General features: G+C 43.5%; 1 protein-coding gene across 3 annotated transcripts in view; it reads left to right on the forward strand.

The window, feature by feature from the left end:
* The first annotated feature begins 6,070 nt into the window (after positions 1–6,070).
* Positions 6,071–21,639, forward strand: part of KLHL5 (kelch like family member 5) — a 97,127-nt gene continuing 81,558 nt past the window's right edge. Inside the window, exon 1 of one of the 3 annotated variants that reach the window (XM_077279888.1) lies at positions 6,071–6,201. In XM_077279888.1, coding sequence (XP_077136003.1) covers positions 6,164–6,201 — 38 coding nt within the window. In that variant the 5' untranslated portion in view covers positions 6,071–6,163. Of the gene's footprint in view, positions 6,202–6,573; positions 6,914–21,639 lie in introns of those variants that run through there. The other 2 variants (XM_077279890.1, XM_077279889.1) reach the window with 2 other exon arrangements.

Here is a 21,639-nt window from a genome sequence, read left to right on the forward strand (position 1 = left end):
TTTGCCTCGTTTTTTTTTTTTTTTTCTTACGGTGTTTACTGAAGGGGTTAACTAGTGGGACAGTTTTATAGGTTGGGTCGTTACGGACGCGGCGATACTAAATATGTGTACTGTACTGTGCAATTTATACTCTTGTAATGAATTCTTCTCGCTACCTACAGCACATACTTCCATGGCGTGTATCTAAAAAACGAGAGCTAATTAAACAATTCTGTGGGTATATTTGAGTTTCTCGACCCAAAATTAGTAATATTTGCCTATTTTCATCAAAGAAACATAAAAAAAGTTGTTTTTTGTTGGCCTGTGTAATTATATCAAAATAATAATATTGTAATATTACAGACAAACACCAACAGACCATAACCAAATATTACCAGCATATACAATATTGATAATACCACCATACTGATAATTAAAGAAGTTGAGGTTAAAGTCTACACAACTTTAGACTTCTGAATTCTCATAGCGCACACTGTGAGGATTCTCCGGTGACCCCACAAAATATGATGATCCCACACAGTATGATTTCCCCACAAAATTAACACAAAGTATGATGCCCCACTGCTTCCCACACAGTAAGATTATCCCCACAGCCGCCAATATAGTATGATATCCACGACAGCCCCCAATACACAGTATGATAAGCACCACAGACCCCTACACAGCATAATGTCCACCACAGTCCCCTATATAAAGTGTAATGTCCACCAAGGCCCACAGTATGATGTCCTCTATAACCATCCCATAAACAATGATGGTCACCACAGCCACCAACATAGTATAATGTACCCCATAATCCTCCATACAGTATTATGTCCACTGCAGCCACCCCACACAGTATGATGTCCACCACAACCATCCTACACAGTAAGATGTTCCCACAGCCATCCCACACAGTATGATAGATCCCCTATACACTATGAAGATCCCCCATAGCCCAAATACTGTATGATGGCCCCCAGAGCCCCCTATATATTATGATGGTCAACCTTACAGCCCCCCATATAGTATGATGATCCTTCCAACAGACCCCTATATAGTACAATGGTCCCCCCAAACCCCCATCTAGCATGATGGTCCACCCCACAGTTCATTATATATTATGATGGTACACCTCACAGCCATTAAATAGTATGATGGTACCCCTAACAGCCCCCCATATAGAATTATAGTTCACATCATGGCCCCCTAAATAGTATGATGGTCCACCTCACAGTCCCCCATATAGTATGATGATCCCCCCAACAGCTCCCTATGTAGTATGATGCCCCCCATCAGTACACCATATAGTATGGTGGTCCACCCTGCAGCCCCTTATATACTATGATGGTGCAACTCACCTTGCCCTATATAGTGTGATGGTACCCTAGAGCCCCCAAAAAGAAAAAAATCCCTATACTCACATAATCGAGATTCCTCATCCTCTGCAGCATCTGTCTCCTCTTCTATCCATTTCCACAGTGGATGCTGGTGGCACAATGCAATGACATCATTGCACCGCCGACATTCCTTGCTTAGTGCTGGAGGAACACTCAAGCTAGTGAAGGAGAAACAACTTTCTGCTCCACCACAACTGTTAACAGAATGGGTGTCTTGAGGACACTGATTCTGTTAAGAACATAGCAGACAAGGCAACCCACAACCAGACAGGTCCTTTCTGGCATTTGACAGAATTGCCAGATGGCCAGTCCGGCCCTGCCCAAGAGCGTAGCGATGACTCATGCAAGAGGTCACAAAAGACCCCACAACAACATCCAAAGAACTGCAAGCCTCACTTGCCTTAGTTAAGGTCAGTGTTCATGACTCTACCATAAGAAAGACTGTGCAAAAATGGCCTGCATGGCAGAATTCCAAGACAAAAACCACTGCCGAGCAATAAGAACATAAAGGCTTGTCTCAGTTTTGCCAGAAAGCATCCTGATGATCCCCAAGACTTTTGGGAGAATACTCTGAACTGATGAGTCAGAAGATTAAATTTTTGGAAGGTGAATGTCCCACTACATTTGGCGTAGACGTAACACAGCATTTCAGAAAAGGAACATCACATCAGCAATAAAATATGGTGGTGGTAGTGTGATGATCTGGGGCTGTTTTTCTGCTTCAGAACCTGGAAGACTTGCTGTGGTAAATTAAACCATTAATTCTGCTGTCTACCAAAAAGTCCTGAAGGAGAATGTCCAGCCATCTGTTCGTCACGTCAAGCTGAAGCGCACTTGGGTTATGCAGCAGGACAATGATCCAAAACACACCACCAAATTCACCTCTGAATGGCTTAAGATAAACAAAATTAAGACTTTGGAGTGGCCTAGTCAAAGTCCTGACCTTAATCCAAATGAGATGCTGTGGCATAACCTTAAGAAGGCATTTCATGCTTGTAAACCCTCCAATGTGGCTGAATTACAACAATTCTGCAAAGATGAGTGGGCTAAAATTCCTCCAGAGCATTGTAAGAGACTCATTGCCGGTTATCGCAAACATTTGATTGCAGTTGTTGCTGCTAAGGGTGGCCCAACCAGTTATTAGGTTTAGGGGGCAATCACTTTTTCACACAGTGCCCTGTAGGTTTGGATTTCTGTTTTCCTTAATAATAAAGACCTTCATTTAAAAAAATACATTTTGTGATTACTTGTGTTATCTTTTCCTAATATTTAAATTTGGTAATCTGAAATATTTCAGTGTGACAAATATGCAAAAGGATAGGAAATCAGGAAGAGGGCAAACACTTTTTAACACAACTGTATATTCTGTGTGTCAATGTATATGTGCGATTTTTCCCCAACAACTGATTGCACCATTTGGACAATTGAAGTATGCACTACTTTGGTCCTTCTTATGAACCGGAATAGTGCATAAGAAAGACAGTTCCAGCACTTGTCCACAGCACAGAGAAGCAGACAAACCTGCAGAGAGAGACAGTCACATCCGCAATTTGCAGGTTTTAATATGGCTGCCTGAACCTCGCCTTATTCTGTGCGGCACAGAACATGGCATATTTTCTGTGTTATGCAGTATTAATATTTGGGGCACAATATGGAGCACTGTTTGACATTATTTTTTTAAGGCACTGTGAACTCATCACACTCAGCGGGTGCTCTAATAGAGGCAAATAGGGCACTGACAGGTAAATAAATGGGGGTAGCAGCAAAAAAGTAATTTGTAAAGGTTTGCAATCTTTGGGGGTTGCGCTGGAAATGCAAGAGTCTCAGTGCAAAAGTCATGTTTGTATGTTACGAAATCGATGGCAACAAGTTGTGTATGGAGGAAGTCATCAAGGTGGTCTGAGTAAGTTGGAAAAGACATTGCAAGTCTCTGGATAAACTTGTACTATAAGCCCTTATGCGGTCTGCAGAACTGGTATCCACAGCTATATGGTCAGTATATTGCAGTAATATTGATCATGGTCCTTGTATAGGTTTTTTATTTATTCTTGTGTAGGGTTATTTATCAGCATTCTCATTTACTAATGTACAACATGTCTCTGCAGTGGGGAACATGACTTATCTAGGACAGAGGCCCACTCCATTGTGTTCTATCCACCCTTTGCTATCCCGCTCTGGCAATCCCAATATGTCATGCATTTATAGATATATAGGTATATATAATTATTCCAATCATTACTCAGACTGATTATTAACACTTGTAATTATTCACCTTGAACTGGTAATTACTCCATGTAGATTGCGAAAAACTTTACATAGGGAGTGCTTCATCTTGTACAGTCGTCCATATGTTTTGACGCTGACACAAATTTTGGTTTTCACAAAGTTTGCTGCTTAAATGATGGTGAGAAGAAGAACCCTACTATGAGTCCTGTGTCGTGCCAACAGTAAAGCATGCTGAGACCAGTCATGTGTGGGGACTTTTCAACCTTGGAGGGGGCTCACTCACAATTTTGCCTAAGAACATTGCAATGGATATATAATGAGATCTAATCATCCTCAAAGAGAACATCTATTCTGAAATTTGCCCGAGAGTAGGCATATTGCATGCTTGCAGTCACATGAACGCCCACTCATGTCGCTGGCACTGGAATATCCCGACAGCACGAGCTGGATGGATTCACAAATCTGCAGTCACATCAAGCGACTTCAGAATTGCTTCCCAAACCTGGACAAGGGTCTTTCACCAAATTCTTCATGATGTAATAGTGGCTGCAGAGCGAAATAAAACTTATTTTTTTAATTTCGCCTCTCCATTGCGAATATATTAGCAATCAGAAGTTTTTGCACCAAATAATTTAACTTTCATTTATGGAGAAGTACACGCACCCAATATTTAAGTCCGCTCTCAGCCACTATGACATTAGGAATCCAGTTCGACATGAAAATTTTGTTGAAAGGTCCTCTAGGATAGCTACCAAAACACAGTCGGCTGTAAGGGGAAAACTCTCCTGATGCATTTTTCGCAGAGTTGCTTCGTCAGGGAATGGAGTCTGTGAGATCTTCTATGTGTTTGCAGAACAATAATGAAGTGCCAACATACCTGAATGTTATTGTGAAGAATATGGGGGGGATTTAATGTCATGCCAATCAACTATGTCATATCCGTTCTGACATTACAATCCTTCTTCAGCATGAGAAGCTGAAACAGGATACCTGGCTCAGCAGGTAGTACAGCTTTAAGACCTTCAAAGGAAAACTTACACCCTCAGCAGCTTGGCATCATGACAGGATGACTCCCTGCCTCGCGATATGTAACTGCTTTAGAACTTCGGTAAGATGGGAATTTCATAAGGAAATTATAGCGTGACCGTATGTCCTACCTGTATGCCGGTTACGTTTTTGAGAGCTCAGGATTTTTTCGCAGCAGAATTGATAAATCTGCAGGGCAAAAACGCTGCGTTTTTGCTGCAGATTTATCGTGGTTTTTCTGCTGATTTCACTGTGGTTTTACACCTGCGGTTTCCTGTTGGAGCAGGTGTAAAGCCGCTGCGGAATCCGCAGAAAGAATTGACATGCTGCGGAATGTAAACCGCTGCGTTTCCGCACGTTTTTTTCTGCAGCATGTGCACAGCGTTTTCTGTTTCCCATAGGTTTACTTTGTAATGTAAACTCATGGGAAACTGCTGCGGACCCGCAGCTGCGGAAACGCTGCGGATCCGCAGCAAAATCCGCAGCGTGTGCACATACCCTTACAGTTAGAGCAGTCAGACTGTGGGATGCCGACCACAAGAGGTAGTAATGGCCGACACTATAACAGCTTTTATAACAGGATGATTTCATTGTGGGTTATAGATGAGCTAGGGATAGAGAATGTATGACTGGTGGAGGAAGGGTGAACGATAGATCTGAATCTTTTTCCAACCTATATAACTATATCTAAAAAATGTAGCAAAATGCAACATACTAACAAGTCAAAAACAATGCTTTTTGAGGATTTTTTTTGCGCATAAACTGAATGGAGACTCTCCAAAACTCAAAAAAACTTGTTCTTGCTCAGAGAACGCAGCAAAAGGACTTGGTGTGCACACAGCCTTAGGCTACTTTCACACTAGTCCGTCGGTACGGGCCGTCGCAAACCGTCGGCCGACGGACAGTGTGTTAATTATGCACAACGGGGGCAGCGGATGCAATTTTTCAACGCATCCGCTGCCCCATTGTGATGTCCGGGGAGGAGGGGGCGGAGTTTCGGCCGCGCATGCGCGGTCGGAAATGGCGGACACGACGCACAAAAAAGCGTTACATGTTACTTTTTTTGAGCCGACGGTCCGCCAAAACACGACGCAACCATCGCACGACAGATGCGACGTCTGGCACTCCGTCGCAATGTGTCGCTATGTATAAGTCTATGGAGAAAAAATGCATCCTGTGGGCAACTTTGCAGGATGCGTTTTTTCTACATAGCGACGCACTGCGACGTGCGTCGTACGACACTAGTGGACGGTTTCCTTCCTGCTCTAGTTGAGAGCTACAAAGTCTTCACGCTGATGAGACACAAAATAACGATCCTGAGTGAAAGCCGCCTTCACATTACTGCATAAAACCTTCCACCCCCTAGAGGGTTAATGGATCCAGCCCTGTGTATGGCTGGCAGGATCCTCCTTACATTGCATTCTGGGAGTTGTAGTCTTGGGCTGTGCAGAAACACAGGATAATGGATATAGAAATGCCGGAGAACTGACAGGGAACATTTGTTTCCACCACCTAAGACTGCAACGGCAGCAATGGAGCCTGAAAGGTTCTTAAAAAGATTTAGAAAGAGGTGAAGTTTGAGGTTCTGTGCATTGTCATCATGGCAGGATGATTCTCACAAGTGTGTGTGTGTTTCAGGACCCTACCAGGTCCCAGGGTGCGTGCAGGGAGGCGGCAGTGTTGTGCTGTGACGCTGCCTGTGTGCTGTCAGTGTGCAGGGAGGCGGGAGTGTGTGCTGTCAGTGTGCACTCGGAGGCGGGAGTGTGCTGTGTGCTGTCACCAGTGTGCAGGGAGGCGGGAGTGTGTGCTGTCAGTGTGCACTCGGAGGCGGGAGTGTGCTGTGTGCTGTCACCAGTGTGCAGGGAGGCGGGAGTGTGTGCTGTCAGTGTGCACTCGGAGGCGGGAGTGTGCTGTGTGTTGTCACCAGTGTGCAGGGAGGCGGGAGTGTGTGCTGTCAGGGTGCACTCGGAGGCGGGCGTGTGCTGCGTGCTGTCAGTGTGCGGGGAGGCGGCTGTGTGCTGTCAGTGTGCACTCGGAGGCGGGCGTGTGCCGTGACGCTGCCGTTGTGCTACGTTGTGTCCGTGCTTCCTGCTCCGTGACGTCACTGCCGCCCTCCTCTGCCGCTGGGAGATCCCTGCATGGAGTTCCCCAGCACAGAGCACACCGGCGGCTGCACCGGGGAGGCATGGAGCCTGGAGGGACGGCATCTCCCCCATCACAGCGAGTCGTGAAGCCTCTGCCCCTCTCCGCCCGCGTCCTGTGCTGGGCACACAGCTGGGCAGGTACCGGGCAGTGGGGAGGGAGATGTTTACATCTGCAGGCAGCCCTCCTGCCACCCTGGGAGCTGCTGCTGCTGCTGCTGGTTCTCAGCCAGTCCTGGTCTTGGTGGTTTATACATTATTACTGTATTGTGTGTCTTTGGCACTTGTGGAAGCCCAAGGTGTGCTGGCACTTGTAGTCCTACAGATGCAGGCGGGCTACAATACAGGCACACTACTTGTAGCCCCACAGCTGCAGACAGTCACTGACCGCTCATCCTCCTCCTCCTGCACATCCTCCCACTGGCACTGTCCTTACTCATCAGTGTGACAACTTGTGTCTTTGCAGTTCTGTACCATATGTATGCTGGTACTTGTAGTTCCATGGCAGCCAGGAGGGGGTCACTGTTGAATAATGCAGGAGGAGCGGACCCAGAAGAAGTCTATAACCGTACATGTCAGTGGTTGGAGTTGTTCCATAGTCATTTGGGCACAGTTGTAATTCGGACGGGCAGCGTGGGCACTGGTGTAGAAAGACTGATGGTTTTCTAAGGCTTAGTTCACATTGTTGGATTTCTCAACTTTTATTCCATTTTGTTATTTTTACAGAAAAACTTGGAATATTATTTCGGAAAATAACCTAAAGGTACCGTCACACTCAGCGACGCTGCAGCGATATAGACAACGAGCCGATCGCTGCAGCGTCGCTGTTTAGGTCGCTGTAGAGATGTCAAACACAGCAGCTCCACAACGATGCAGGAGCGATCCTGTGACGTAAGGGCGACTCACTTATCGTTCTCACAGGTCGTTAGCTCCATGTAAAACATTGCTGGCATTGTTGCTTTTGCTGTCAAACACGACGATACACGCCGATCTGACGACCAAATAAAGTTCTGGACTTCTAGCTCCGACCAGCGATATCACAGCGGGATCCAGATCGCTGCTGCGTGTCAAACACAACGAGATCGCTATCCAGGACGCTGCAATGTCACAGATCATTGTCGTTCTCGTTGTAAAGTTGCTGAGTGTGAAGGTACCTTAGTGTTTCAGTTAGATGTTTATGATGATAAATAACGTCATTCTATCCAGGTGGATCCGTTTTGTTACGGCGCCATTGTAAGTATTCGTGTTGTCAGCCTCTGGCTGTTCCTGAAACCCTGGCACTGCTATTTCTATACCTGAAGCCTCTGTATAAGGCTACGGTCACATAATCAGTATTTGGTCAGCCAAAACCAGGAGTGGGTGACGAATGCAGAAGTGGTGACGCCTATCAACCAAATATTGATGTGAAATACTGACCAAACACTGATGGTGTGACCGGAGCCCAGGGTATGCACACTCTGCAAATTTTTCCAGACTGATTTTGGTAAATCCGCAGATAAACCGCACTGCGTATTTCCTGCGGAATTACCGCAATTTTTTTGCGGATTTAGTGCGGATGCCACCTGCGGTTTTACACCTGCAGATTCCTATTACAGAGCAGGTATAAACCGCTGCAGAATCCGCACAAAGAATTGACATGCTGCGGAATAAACACCGCTGCGTTTCCGCGCAGTTTTTTCCGCAGCATGTGCACAGCGGATTTTGTTTTCCATAGGTTTACATGGTGCTGTAAACTCATGGAAAACTGCTGCGAATCCGCAGCAAATTCCGCAACGTGCGCACATAGCCTAAGCGCTTGTTCAGACAAGCTTATAATCGGTCCATGGGCACCTGAGACTGCACAGGGAGAGCCCATGGACCCCTTATAGCCAGCGTGATGGTGAACATGGCCTATTTTCTACACGGACCTACTCTGGTCTGTTTTATGGACTAGAATATATGCCCTTTATGAAAGGCAGCATCAGCCCATATCCACGATGCATATGAGCGCACAGAGACACAATTTGTGACGGTCAGTGGCCCTATTTTCAGGATGCAATTAAAAGAATGGAACAGGGTGGCTGAGTGGTTAGTACCGTATGGTGGCTCAGTGGTTAGCACTGTTGATTTGCACCACTGGGGTACTGCGTTCAAATCCCACCAAGTGCAACATCTCCAAGGAGTATGTACAGTGGTGTTCAAAAGTCCTGCATAGGTATAGGATAAATAGATTTTTCATGTTTTAAACGTTTTCTGTTGAATATCTTCAATGCTAATATGACATATTATATATGGTTTTGTTCAGAATACAATTTTGCATTCTCTCCCTGTAATATTTTTAGCTTTTGAAGCAGTTTTGCCTGAAATTATTGCAACAATATGGGAATTGAAAGCACAACTAAATATTGTACAGCTTCAGATCCAAAATTAGCCAATCACAGATGAGGTTCTTGTGACCAATCATAACCTGGATATGGCAGCCAATCACATTGCATCACATCTGCTGCTTTGTTTGTTTGTTTTATCTGTTGGTCTATCTAGTGAATCATACTGTAGAGTTTTATGATGGGAGCCTTCAGATTATTGTCAGCGGAGGATCGTGTGCGAGTTGTGGTGCTACATGAAGAGGGTTATACTGGCCCCCAGACCGCAAGGAAGGTCGGCTGTAATCAGAGTACAGTCGTAAGAATTTTGCAGAAACATAAGCAGCTTGGAATTACCCAGGACAGGCCCAGATCTGGTCGGCCCAGAAAGTCAACTAAAAGGGAGGATAGAGTACTGATAAGAACATCCCTTGCCAATCGAAAGCTCACCTCTCCTCAGCTTCTGCGAGAATGGCAAGAAAAGTGCAATATTGAGGTAGCAACATCAACTGTTAGGAAGAGATGTTTGGAAGCAGGATTGAGAGGGCGCAAGGCCCGAAAGAAGCCATTGATGACAGCCATACAAAGACAAAGGAGAAAACTGTGGGCATTGAAATATTTAAAATGGAGGAAGGAGGAGTGGGAAAAAGTGCTATTTAGTGATGAAAGCACTTTTTGCATTTTAGGAAATGATGGCAAGTCTTATGTGAGAAGGTTCCCACATGAAGAGTACAAGCCAGAGTGTTTGAGCTGTGTGAGTGAGGTGATTGAGGCTCTGATACAGGCCTGGAACCACATCATCACTCGTGAACATCTGCAGAAGCTTGTTCACTCAAAGCCACAGAAATGCAAGCTGGTGCTCAAGAGCAATGGCTGGCCAATAAAGTATTAGAAGCTAAAGATGCACTCAAAAGGCCCTTTTCAGGACTCTGAAATAAAAAATAATAAATCTTAAAAAGTAAAATTTAAGTCTGTGTGAACTTGCATTGGAAGTTAATGAACTTAGAAACCTGTTCACCATTCTACACACTGTACTGGTGTAGGTATGGTTATGCTGTAAAAAAAATTATCAAAAATGCGCATACCATAACAATTTATACACTTGGGACATTCAAAAATGAGTATGGCATACAATGAGGGATTACAAAAACATATATGTTCCATATGTTCCACCAGTTTCACTGCAGAGATGCAGAAGTATGAAACATATAGTTTTCTTCATGCCTATGCAGGACTTTTGAACACCACTGTATGTTCTCCCCGTGTTTGTGTGGGCTTCCTCCCACACGCCAAAGACATACTTTAAGGGATTGTAGATTGAGCCCCAATGGGGACAGCGATGATGAGGTCTGTAAAGTGCCACTTAACCACCACCAATACGCCTTTTAAATGTCGGCAGATAATGGTACTTATTCCTCAGCGCCTCTTTTTAACTGTGCTGAGAAATAATTGTATAGCGCCCCCCAGTGTCGATTCGGGTCGATGTTTACCGTCCCCAGTGTTGTGATTGCAGATATTCACCGAATAACGGCGACGGCAAAAAAAGAAAGTCTGATTTCCCATTTATTTCTCTCTCCTCTGATATGATCTAGCATACCAGAGGACATAGAAATGGGGTCCCCCAAGCTCTCCTCGGTACCTCTAGTGTCCCCAGTCTCTCCTTCTCTGACCCCGGCACTCGGCGTCTTCTTCCGGGAGAAAATGGCGGGCTCATGCACAGTGCATCCGCCAAGATCGGCCGACTGGCACACGGCAACAATAAGAGATTTTTCCTGTTCGTTCATTTTGATCACTGTGATAGGGTCAAAATAAAAATAAAAATAGTAGCTCAAACCCCCTTTTATCACTCCCTTAGTTAGGGAAAAATAATAAAATAATTTTTTTTTATTTATTTCAATTTTTCCGTTAGGTTTAGAGTTGAGGTTAGGGCTGTGTTAGAATTTGGGGTTTTTCCACTGTTTATGTACATCAGGGGGTCTTCAAATGCGACATGGTGCCCGCCATTGATTCCAGCCAATTTTGGGTTCAAAAAGTCAAACGGTGCTCCCTCCCCTCTGAGCCCTGCCATGTGCCCAAACAGTGGGTTTCCCCACATCCGGGGTATCGACGTACTTGGGAGAAATTGCATAACAAATTTTGTGGTCCATTTTCACTTGTTACCATTGTGAAAATAAAAAAGTTTGGGTCTAAAGTACATTTTTTGTGAAAAAGTAAAATATTCATTTTTTCCTTCCACATTGCTTTAGTTCTCGTGAAGCACCTGAAGGGTTAATAAATTACTTGAATGTGGTTTTGAGCACCTTGAGGGGAGCAGTTTTCAGAATGGTGTCACTTTTGGGTATTTTCTGTCATATTGACCCCCCCAAACTTACTTCCAGTGTGAGGTGGTCCCTAAAATAAAAATAAAGGTTTTTGTAAATTTTGTTGGAAAAATGAGAAATCGCTGGTCAACTTGTAACCCTAATAACATCCTAACAAAAAAAAAAGTATGTTTACATCATCACAATTTTGGAAAGTAGACATGTGGGAAATGTTATTTATTAAGTATTTTGTGTGATATGACTCTCTGATTTAAGGGCACAAAAATTAAGTTATGATTCTCCAAGTCATTATGAGTTCACAGATACCAAACATGTACAGGTTCTTCTTTATTTATGTAGTGAAAAAAAATGCAAAGTTTATAGTGTTAAAAAAAAAAAAAAAAAAAAAAAAAAAGTGCCATTTTGTGAGACTCTTTGCACCTCCATTTTTCGGGATCTAAGGTTGGGTGAGGGCTTATTTTTTGGCTGCTGAGCTAACTATTTTATTGATACCATTTTGGTGGAGATATGATCTTTTGATCGCCTGCTATTGCATTTTATTGGAATGCTGCTGCGACCACAAAGGTAATTCTGGCATTTTGACTTTTTTTTTTTTTTTTACGACGTTTTACTGATCAGATTAATTCTTTTTATATCTTGATCGATTGGACGTTTCTGAATGCAGCGATACTAAATGTGTGTTTTTTTGGTTTTTTTTTATTATTATTTTGAATGGGGCAATAGGGCGGTGATGTGAACTGTTTCTATTTTTTAAAGTTTTTAAATATTTTTAAAACCTATATATTTATTTTTTTAACTTTTTACTGGCTTCAGTAGGAGAGATTTGAAGCTGCGGTCGTCTGATCACTTATGCTACATTGATTTTTACTTAACAAGGCCTCATAGAGGAGACATACAGGTATGACTAATTTCACCTGTGTAAAACCTCTATTCCCATAAGGTGACAGGTTCCCTTTAATTGTGACTGCGCAAGGATCTGTGAGTGGGAAATTTGTACATTGATGGCTAGTTTGCTCTGCAAATATTTCCAAAACAATGGGGTCTGCAGGCTGATTTCCATGGGCGTTGTAGATGAGCATTGTTTAATATAAATGTCAGTTTTCCTGCTCATTTTATCAGGTTACAATGTGTCTCTACTAATATTTATGTACAAGTTACAGCAAGTAACAATGGTTTATTGATGTCTGCATTTGGCCAAGATTTGTGTAAAGGGACCAGTGATTGACATAGTCAAAATGGGAAAAAAAAATACAGCATTGCAGCCAAGCTTCTTATAAATAATAAATAAATAATCTTTATTTTTATATAGCGCTAACATAGTCCGCAGCGCTTTACAGGTTGCACACATTATCTTCGCTGTCCCCAATGGGGCTCATAATCTAATTCCCTATCAGTATGTCTTTGGAATGTGGGAGGAAACTGGAGAACCTGGAGGAAACCCACGCAAACACGGAGAGAACATACAAACTCTTTGTAGATGTTGTCCTTGGTGGGGTGACACCGAAACACAGATTATGTGGGTTGTCAGTAAAATCTGGATGACCTGAGAACCAGAAAAAGACCAAACGCCAAACATAAACCCAAGACAGAGGTTACAGGAGTTGTCTGTGTAAGCCAGCATGTTGATCAGATTGTTGTTGGTCTGGTTTCTCTGACGCCGGAGATCCGCTGTTAGGCCATGTTCCCATTTAGCATAAACACAGATTTTTTTTTTGTGTGTGCTTAAAGACGTTGTGGAACTATGCGTTTTTGTAATTCCTTTTTTTTTGCTTAGGCTTCTATGGAGACGCTGATAAAATGCATATAAAACACACAGATTCACAACGTTTCTCTACTAAAAATCATAATTAGCAAAGCTGCATCAAAAGGGAAAACATGTAATAACAAAAAACCCCCACAACAAACATGCAATAATCAGAGCAGACCAATGTAATTCATTAGGGCTGTTCACATGACCTTTTTTTCACACGGACCAAGTGAATGCCGCACGCACTAGCCCTTTCCGAGTATTGGATGAGAAGTTTGCGCAAAATAAAATAAGGAAATTCCATATTGCACCTCATTTGTATGGATGCATTTCCATTTTAAACCTAGGAAACTGTACTCGATCTTGTATATTTTAAAACGTTTATCTATAGAAATGGAGATCACATGTACATAAAGGCAGACACACGGATAGCATCTGAAGTCTCTCCATACGTGGTAGATGTCGGCTATATTACATACCCGCCATCTTTATCTGACAGCAGCAGCCAGAGCTGGGCTCCGATCTCAGCTGTTAACCATGTAAATACCGCTATAATCTCTGACCGCGGCATTTAAACGCTCTGGCACACTGGCTCCCATCCAGTGTCGGACTGGGGTGCCAAGGGCCCACCAATAACAATGACCTTGGTGGCCCACTTTTCATATGCATACAAATTTTACACTACCCTCATTCACAAATTTACCTATATCTCTATGTAATAATAAACTAGGTAGTTTGGTTAATGAATTATGAGATGCTGCTTTTTTCTGTACAGTAAATCAACTGAATTAAGCCAAGTACTGCCCATATAGTGGAGCTGGGGGCCCGTTACTGCACAGGGCCCCACCGGGGCTCTGCACTGTTCATTATTGCCCCATAGATGCTCCATAGAAAGCTGTGCCATGTATTATGCTCTGCACCGGTCATTATGGCCCCATAGATACTCCATAGAAAGCTGTGCCATATACAATGCTCTGCACCGTTCATTATGGCCCCATAGATGCTCCATAGAAAGCTGTGCCATATATAATGCTCTGCACCGTTCATTATGGCCCCATAGATGCTCCATAGAAAGCTGTGCCATATATAATGCTCTGCACTGTTCATTATTGCCCCATAGATGCTCCATAGAAAGCTCTGCCATGTATTATGCTCTGCACCGGTCATTATGGCCCCATAAGATGCTCCGCACAGCCACTTGCCCCTTATAGTGCTGCACAAGTGTTATGGCCCCGTAAGATGCTCCGCACAGTCACTGCCCCTTATAGTGCTGCACAAGTGTTATGGCCCCGTAAGATGCTCCGCACAGTCACTGCCCCTTATAGTGCTGCACAAGTGTTATGGCCCCATAAGATGCTCCGCACAGTCAATGCCCCTTATAGTGCTGCACAATTGTTATGGCCCCATAAGATGCTCCGCACAGACACTTGCCCCTTATAGTGCTGGCGCTGCACAAGCGTTATGGCCCCATAAAATCCTCCGTACAGTCACTTGCCCCTTATGCTTTTGCTGCCATAAAAAAAATAAATCACATACTCCCCTCACCTCTCTCTTCGCTCAGGACCCCCGGCCCCGGCACTTTCAATATTTACCTGGCTGCTCCTCGTGCGGCTCTGTCTTCGGCACTGACGTTCAGCAGAGGGCGCGCACCGACTACGTCACCGCGCCCTCTGACCTGAGCGTCACTGCCAGAGGACGCTGATGACAGAGTCGCACCGGAACGAGGAGCGGTAAATATCGCGCAGCGCTGTGCAGCGCTGTATACTCACCTACTCCCGGCACGGTCCCTGGACGTCTCTGCTTCTTCCAGCGCTGCAGATTCTTCCTGTATTGAGCGGTCACAGTTACCGTTCAATACAGAAATGAATATACGGCTCCACCCCTATGGGAGGTGGAGCCGCATATTCATTTCTGTAATGAACGGGACCATGTGACCGCTCAGTGCAGGAAGAATCTGCAGCGCTGGAAGAAGCAGGGACGTCCAGGGACCGTGCCGGGAGTAGGTAAGTATAATTAGAGAGCGGTGACGGCTCCCTGCTGCGGGTCACTCACAAATGGTGGATCATCATCAATCATGGGTCATTTCATTCTCCTTCACTCCTGTCCATGGGGCCCCTAAGTAGTCTGGGCCCCGTCGCAGCTGCGACCGCTGCGACCGCGGTAGTTACGCCCCTGGATGCAACCATGGGACTCTAGTAGGTTATTGTGCCCATTGGGGGACCGCTGACGGCCCCTTCATTGCCATCTTGAGCTTCATGGAAGATTTTCACAATGTAAAACTGGATTTGCAGTATATAGTATAAGCTATCAAAGGTTCAACTTCCTAAGGAGACTAAAAAATAAAAATACAATTTCTAAATCTAAAGATTCAAATCGCCCACTTTTTCCCTTATTAAATTAACAATATATACATATTTGTTATCACTGCGTCCATAAAAGCCTGATCTATCAAAATATAAAATTAATTAACCTATACGGTAAAAGCCACGACAAGTAAAAAAAAAAAAATAATTGAAATAACAGATTTACAGCTTTTCGGTCGCCATTTCTTCCTTTAAAAAAATGCATTGAAAAATGCATGCAAAAAAAAACTAAAAACCTCAAGCCCTCCCACAGCTCAATCGGCAGAAAAATATAACTGCTGCAGGTCTCACACTGAGAATCATATTACCTGGCCATTTTTATTGCACAACAAACACCATAAAAACAAAATCCAAAAAATCTTGGCAAAATTATATTTACTATTTCATCCTATTTGGAGTTTCCCAGTATTTCAGTACATTGCATTATATTAATGGTGTCATTCAAAACTTCAACTCGTCCTGCAAACATCCAGCTCTAAAACAACTCTTCAAATGGAAAAATATAAAAGTTCTGGGTTTTGGAAGAAGTGGGGGGGGATGGATTTTTATCAAATATTTTATGTTGAACTGGGCACTTTTTTTTTCTCTTGACCTCTCCATTGTGGACATATTAGTAATCTATGTTAAGTCCAAGTGGGCATTATGATTTTCAATGGTTTATACTTTTCCCCTTCTATGAAGTTGTCCAATCTTTAGCAGACAGCAACACAGGAGAAAAAGAACACCCCCCACAATAGCACAGAACAGGCTACTCCTGTGTGAGATGTAATGACGCACTGCTCTGACCTCCTGGTTTTAAACTTGTGCATGATTAGAAAGCGCTAGGAGTAATGACAGATTACTAATGCCCTTTAGATAAGGTCCCAAGCAGTCAGGGTTGTGGGAGGGTGTAGCACAGCTGAGTTTAACTGTGTCGCATTACCAACCCTTCTATCAGCTCTCCTTATCTTATAGACCCACACACCCACTGCCTGTCAAGAAATGGGAGCTTAAAGGTTTGAGTAAGCTCTTGTTGTGTGCTGTGTTCATGGTTACTTGTAATCCCTCTGCAGTGAGATCAGGTTGTCATTTGGTCATTCTCAGAAGTCCCCTGCAGATGAGTGGTACACAGCTTACATCCTGTGTGGTATCTGTTATTGCCATTTACTGTAACATATTTTTTAGTTTTTGGAATACAAAATGTCACAAAATCCATATTGCATAAAAAAAAATAAAAAATTAGCACAATGTAAAACCAACTCAAAACTACAGGCCTGTTTTCTAGGGCAAAGTGGAAATATCTTTCTCATGTTCGGAGCTCAGGGCTCTCAAGCACAATGATTGGGATGGGTGACAGAGGGACTATAATCGTCCAGCACTGTTTTTTGTTGTGCCGAGTGTCATCTGGTCTGCATCACAAAATAGCATAATGATGCTGTGCAGTATGCCTGTGGCTGCCTCTGGCCAAAATCATCTATTTCCAGGGGTACACATGAAACAAGCCGGAAGGGGGTAGGTAAGCGTTATGGGGGCATCATACTTTATGTAGGGGACTGTGTGACCATCATACTGTATAGAGGGAGCTGTGGATGGCCATCTTACTGTACAGAAGGAACTCTGGGGGCTAGCATACTGTATAGAGGGAGGTATGAGGGGCTCAACATACTGTATAGAAGGAGCTCTGGGGGCCAACATACTGTATAGAGGGAAGTATGAGGGGCTCAACATACTGTATCGAAGGAGCTCTGGGGGGCCAACATACTGTAAAAAGAGAGCTGTGGGTGGCCAACATACTGTATAGAGGGAGCTGTGGGGGGTACCATACTGTGTATAGGACTTGCCGAGGCCGTTATCCTGTATGTAAGGGGGAGTTGCCGAGAAAGTTATACTGCATCTAGAGGCAAGACTGCCGCGGCCATTATACTGTATGTAGGGGGGACTGCTCGGCCTTTATACTGTATGTAGGGGGGCTGTGGAGCTTTGTAGTCAATGTATGGGGGCTATGGGATATTATTATACTCTATTTAGGGGGGTTGTGATATTGAGTAGGACCTATAAATCCCTTAAAGGGATGTCATCCCAGAATGACTGATCATACCCAGTACAGTCACTATGTTCATCATGGCGTGGCCAAACAGTTACTGTAAGTGCATCTGGTTTTCCATCTCTGCCATTCTTTGACAGCTCTGGGTTTACAGAGCCAATCAAAGATGTGGGGGGAGGGCGATAAAGTAAAAACAAGTAGGTGTGCACTAAATGTTTTGTCAATGACGTGGTGCACAGAGTGCCTGTACTTGTTTTGAACATTCATTCTGTGCTGACAGTCCATTTTATCTTAATTTGTCAGCAGGTTTTTGCTACCTCATCTGAGAGCAGCCTGATGTAGGTAAATTAGAAGCTGAATCCAATGATGTATCACTTACTTTACTGGGTGCAGCCGTTTTGATTGTAGATTTCGCTGCACACCAGGCTTTGTATATAGTGTGTCCATAGACAGTGAGCTGCCTATCACAGGAGGGGGCGTGTTCAACTAGCATGCACACACAGTCCCAGCAATGATAAGCTCCTGGTGCTAAAACAGTCACTGTGAGCAAACAAAGACACAGAGCTTGATAAGCGAGACATCCCTGAAATCTGTGTTTAACCCCTTTCTGACCACCTGGTTTGATGTGGGCTCCGGCTCTCAGCCCACATCAAAGCCGCGACATGTCAGCTGTTTTGAACAGCTGACATGTGCGTGCAATAGCGGAGAGTGGAATCGCGATCCACCCACCGCTATTAACTAGTTAAATGCCGCTGTCAAACGCTGACAGCGGCATTAAACTACCGCTTTTTTCCGTGCGGCTGGAAATGCGCTCATCACCGACCCCCGTCACATGATCGGGGGTCAGCGATGCGTCGCAATAACAACCAGAGGTCTCCTTGAGACCTCTATGGTTGTTGATGCCGGCTTGCTGTGAGCGCCACCCTGTGGTTGGCGTTCATAGCAAGCCTGTAATTCTACTACATAGAGGCGATCTATGCTTTGCCTCTATGTAGCAGAGCCGATCCAGTTGTGGCAGCTTCTAGCCTCCCATGGAGGCTTTTGAAGCATGGCAAAAGTAAAAAAAAATGTTTAAAAAAATCTGAAATACATAAAAAAAAAATATAAAAGTTTAAATCACACCCCTTTTGCCCCATTCAAAATAAAACAATAAAAATAAAATCAAATATACACATATTTGGTATCGCTGCGTTCAGAATCGCCCGATCTATCAATAAAAAAAGATTAACTTGATCGCTAAATGGTGTAGCGAGAAAAAAATTCTAAATGCCTGAATTACATTTTTTTGGTCACCGCGACATTGCATTAAAATGTAATAACGGGCAATCAAAAGAACATAACTGCACCAAGATGGTATCACTAAAAACGTCAGCTTGGCACACAAAAAATAAGCCCTCACCTGACCCCAGATAACGAAAAATGGAGACGCTACGGGTATCAGAAAATGGCGCAATTTATTTATTTATTTATTTTTAAAGTTTAGTATTTTTTTTCACCACTTAAGTAAAAAATAACCTAGACATGTTTGGTGTCTATGAACTTGTAATGACCTGGAGAATCATAATGGCAGGTCAGTTTTAGCATTTAGTGAACCTAGCAAAAAAGCCAAACAAAAAACACGCATGTATTGCACTTTTTTTGCAATTTCACAGCACTTGGAATTTTTTTCCCATTTTCTAGTACACAACATGGTAAAACCAATGATGTCGTTCAAAAGTACAACTCGTCCCGCAAAAAATAAGCCCTCACAGGGCCATATTGATGGAAAAATTAAAAAAATTATGTCTCTGGGAAGAAGGGGAGCGAAAAACGAACACGGAAAAACAGAAAATCCCAAGGTCATGAAGGGGTTAACCCCTACTTCATGCTGTCTTTAGATTACATAGTAAAAACCTGCTGACAGATTCCCTTTAAGGAGATGACTAGCCATAAGGACCCTGTGCATAACTCTAGCTAATGTTCTGCATCTCCATAAATACAATCCGCTTTAATACACTTGTATTTTGTTGAAGAAGAAACTCTTGCCTTGAACTCCCCATTGCAGGGTGACGGAAAGTAGGGCAGAATAACATAAATCATTTATATGTTTGCCGTGTGCATAATCCATGCAGCCGCAAAGCCAATTTTCCGTAACCGCGCTGTACCAATTATTTATCCGGCACAGTGCAGTGCCTTTGTGTGACACTCTATATATTACAATTTTTGGAATACGTATAGTAAAGCAGAATATTAAAATACTCAATCATTGATTTATTAATGTTTTATGTTTTTGCAAAGCACATGGCAATATGTAATATTGATTTCTATTGTGGTGTCTTGGAAGATTTATGAGTCCTAAAATGGAAAATTCGGTCGTCGGCCATTTATGTAGTATATTTTCCTAAAGTGTCAAATATCCATTTTTATGCGTCTTTCCCCTTACAAAAACATTTATCGAACAGCTGTAATATTCCAGATGAAGACTATAAACATAAGGCAGAAGAACCATGAGCCATTTTATGCTTGGATTAGCAGAAAACTAGAGACCTGAATTAGGCTCAGGCTGGGTTCAGGTGGCCGTATTTCACGGTCAGTGTACTTACCACAATGCCCAGTCTGGCCGGAGGTTTCCCGACCCAAACTAATAGGCCATGTTTATGCCCATGAGGCTACTCGTTTGGGTCAGGAGATCGGTGGTCATACAGACCGTGCAATTCAGCTGTCCAAACCCATCCTGATACGGAGTCCTGGAATTATGGAATGATTAGAGTAGGATTGTAGCAAATCAGCCCATCTGTATTTGCCGCTCTCCGTCTATCCATGTCTTTCCTTTTCTTCTCTTTCTTTGACCAATAATATCTGTATGACATACATTCAAGAGCATGTGTAATTCTTCATTTTTCCTCTTGCGGCACTGCAGGTGACCACCGTTGTTGCCAGATATCTCCGCAGATTACAGTTAATCACTGGGGTTCCAGTAGTGGAACAAACTTCCACGGGATTATTTTTGTAAACTTTTCGTATAAAGTGGAATTTTCCAAAGCACACCACCTTATCAATATTTTATCTGGCAAGTTCCTTGTTAAATACCTTAGAATTTCCAAGCCACCTTATCAGATTTTATCATACTTGATCCGGTTCTTTCCCAAGCCCACAATCGCTGCCTACACAGCGCACCATCAGACAGAAGTGATGGACTGGTGCTCTGGCGCCTCATCTTGTCACCACTGTCATCCTACATATCACAGCACTATCAGCAGCTCTGCGGGTGACTTGGCGCCATTGCTCAGGCTGCTTTGCTGCCGCACAGAATGTTACCAACTATAGTAGAAAAATATTTAGAATTGAGAATCCTCAGCTATAGTAGGAAGTCCCACACCTTGATTCTGTGGTGTCTCCTAAGCCTTTTTTGCTGTGCCTGACGCAACCACCACACAGGGAGATATGACATTGCATAGGACTACAAGCAATGTCTACTACTTTATCTGTACTCACAAAGTTATTTTAGTGAGTGTTATTTTCGGTGTTACATAGGACTGCAGGTAATACTTTCTACATTTGCAGAATGGAAAATTTGACCTTTAACTTTTTGGTTACTGATACTTTTAGGACTCGCTCACACGAGCGTATAAATCGGATGAGTGCAAGGTGAGAAAACATAGCATTGCACTGTGACCAATGTTAGTAAATGTGTCAGTCATATTTTTAATGCACTGATGTCAAAGGAACCACAAAATTTCATCAACCAAGTATGGTAAATTCACAGCCTGAAACCCTCAGACTAGATAGATGTCCTGTACATATGTAATTTCAGAAGCCCCCCTACATATAATAAAGTGGCACCCTCTTAGTGCCTTTCATGTGGCACTAAAGGGTGTTTAGTTTTGTTTAGCATAATAAATAAATTAATTAAAAATGACGTGGGGTCCCCCCTATCCCCTATTTTCATAACCAGCCAAGGTAAAGCAGACAAGGTAAAGCGCAGAGCTGTGGCCTGATATTATCAGGCTGGGAAGGTCCCTGGTTATTGAGCTCTTCCAAGCCTAAAAATGTCAGCCCACAGCCGCCCCAGAAGTTGTGCATTACTGGGTT

The sequence above is a fragment of the Ranitomeya variabilis genome, chromosome 1 (assembly GCF_051348905.1).
Source record: "Ranitomeya variabilis isolate aRanVar5 chromosome 1, aRanVar5.hap1, whole genome shotgun sequence".
Classification (NCBI taxonomy): domain Eukaryota; kingdom Metazoa; phylum Chordata; class Amphibia; order Anura; family Dendrobatidae; genus Ranitomeya; species Ranitomeya variabilis.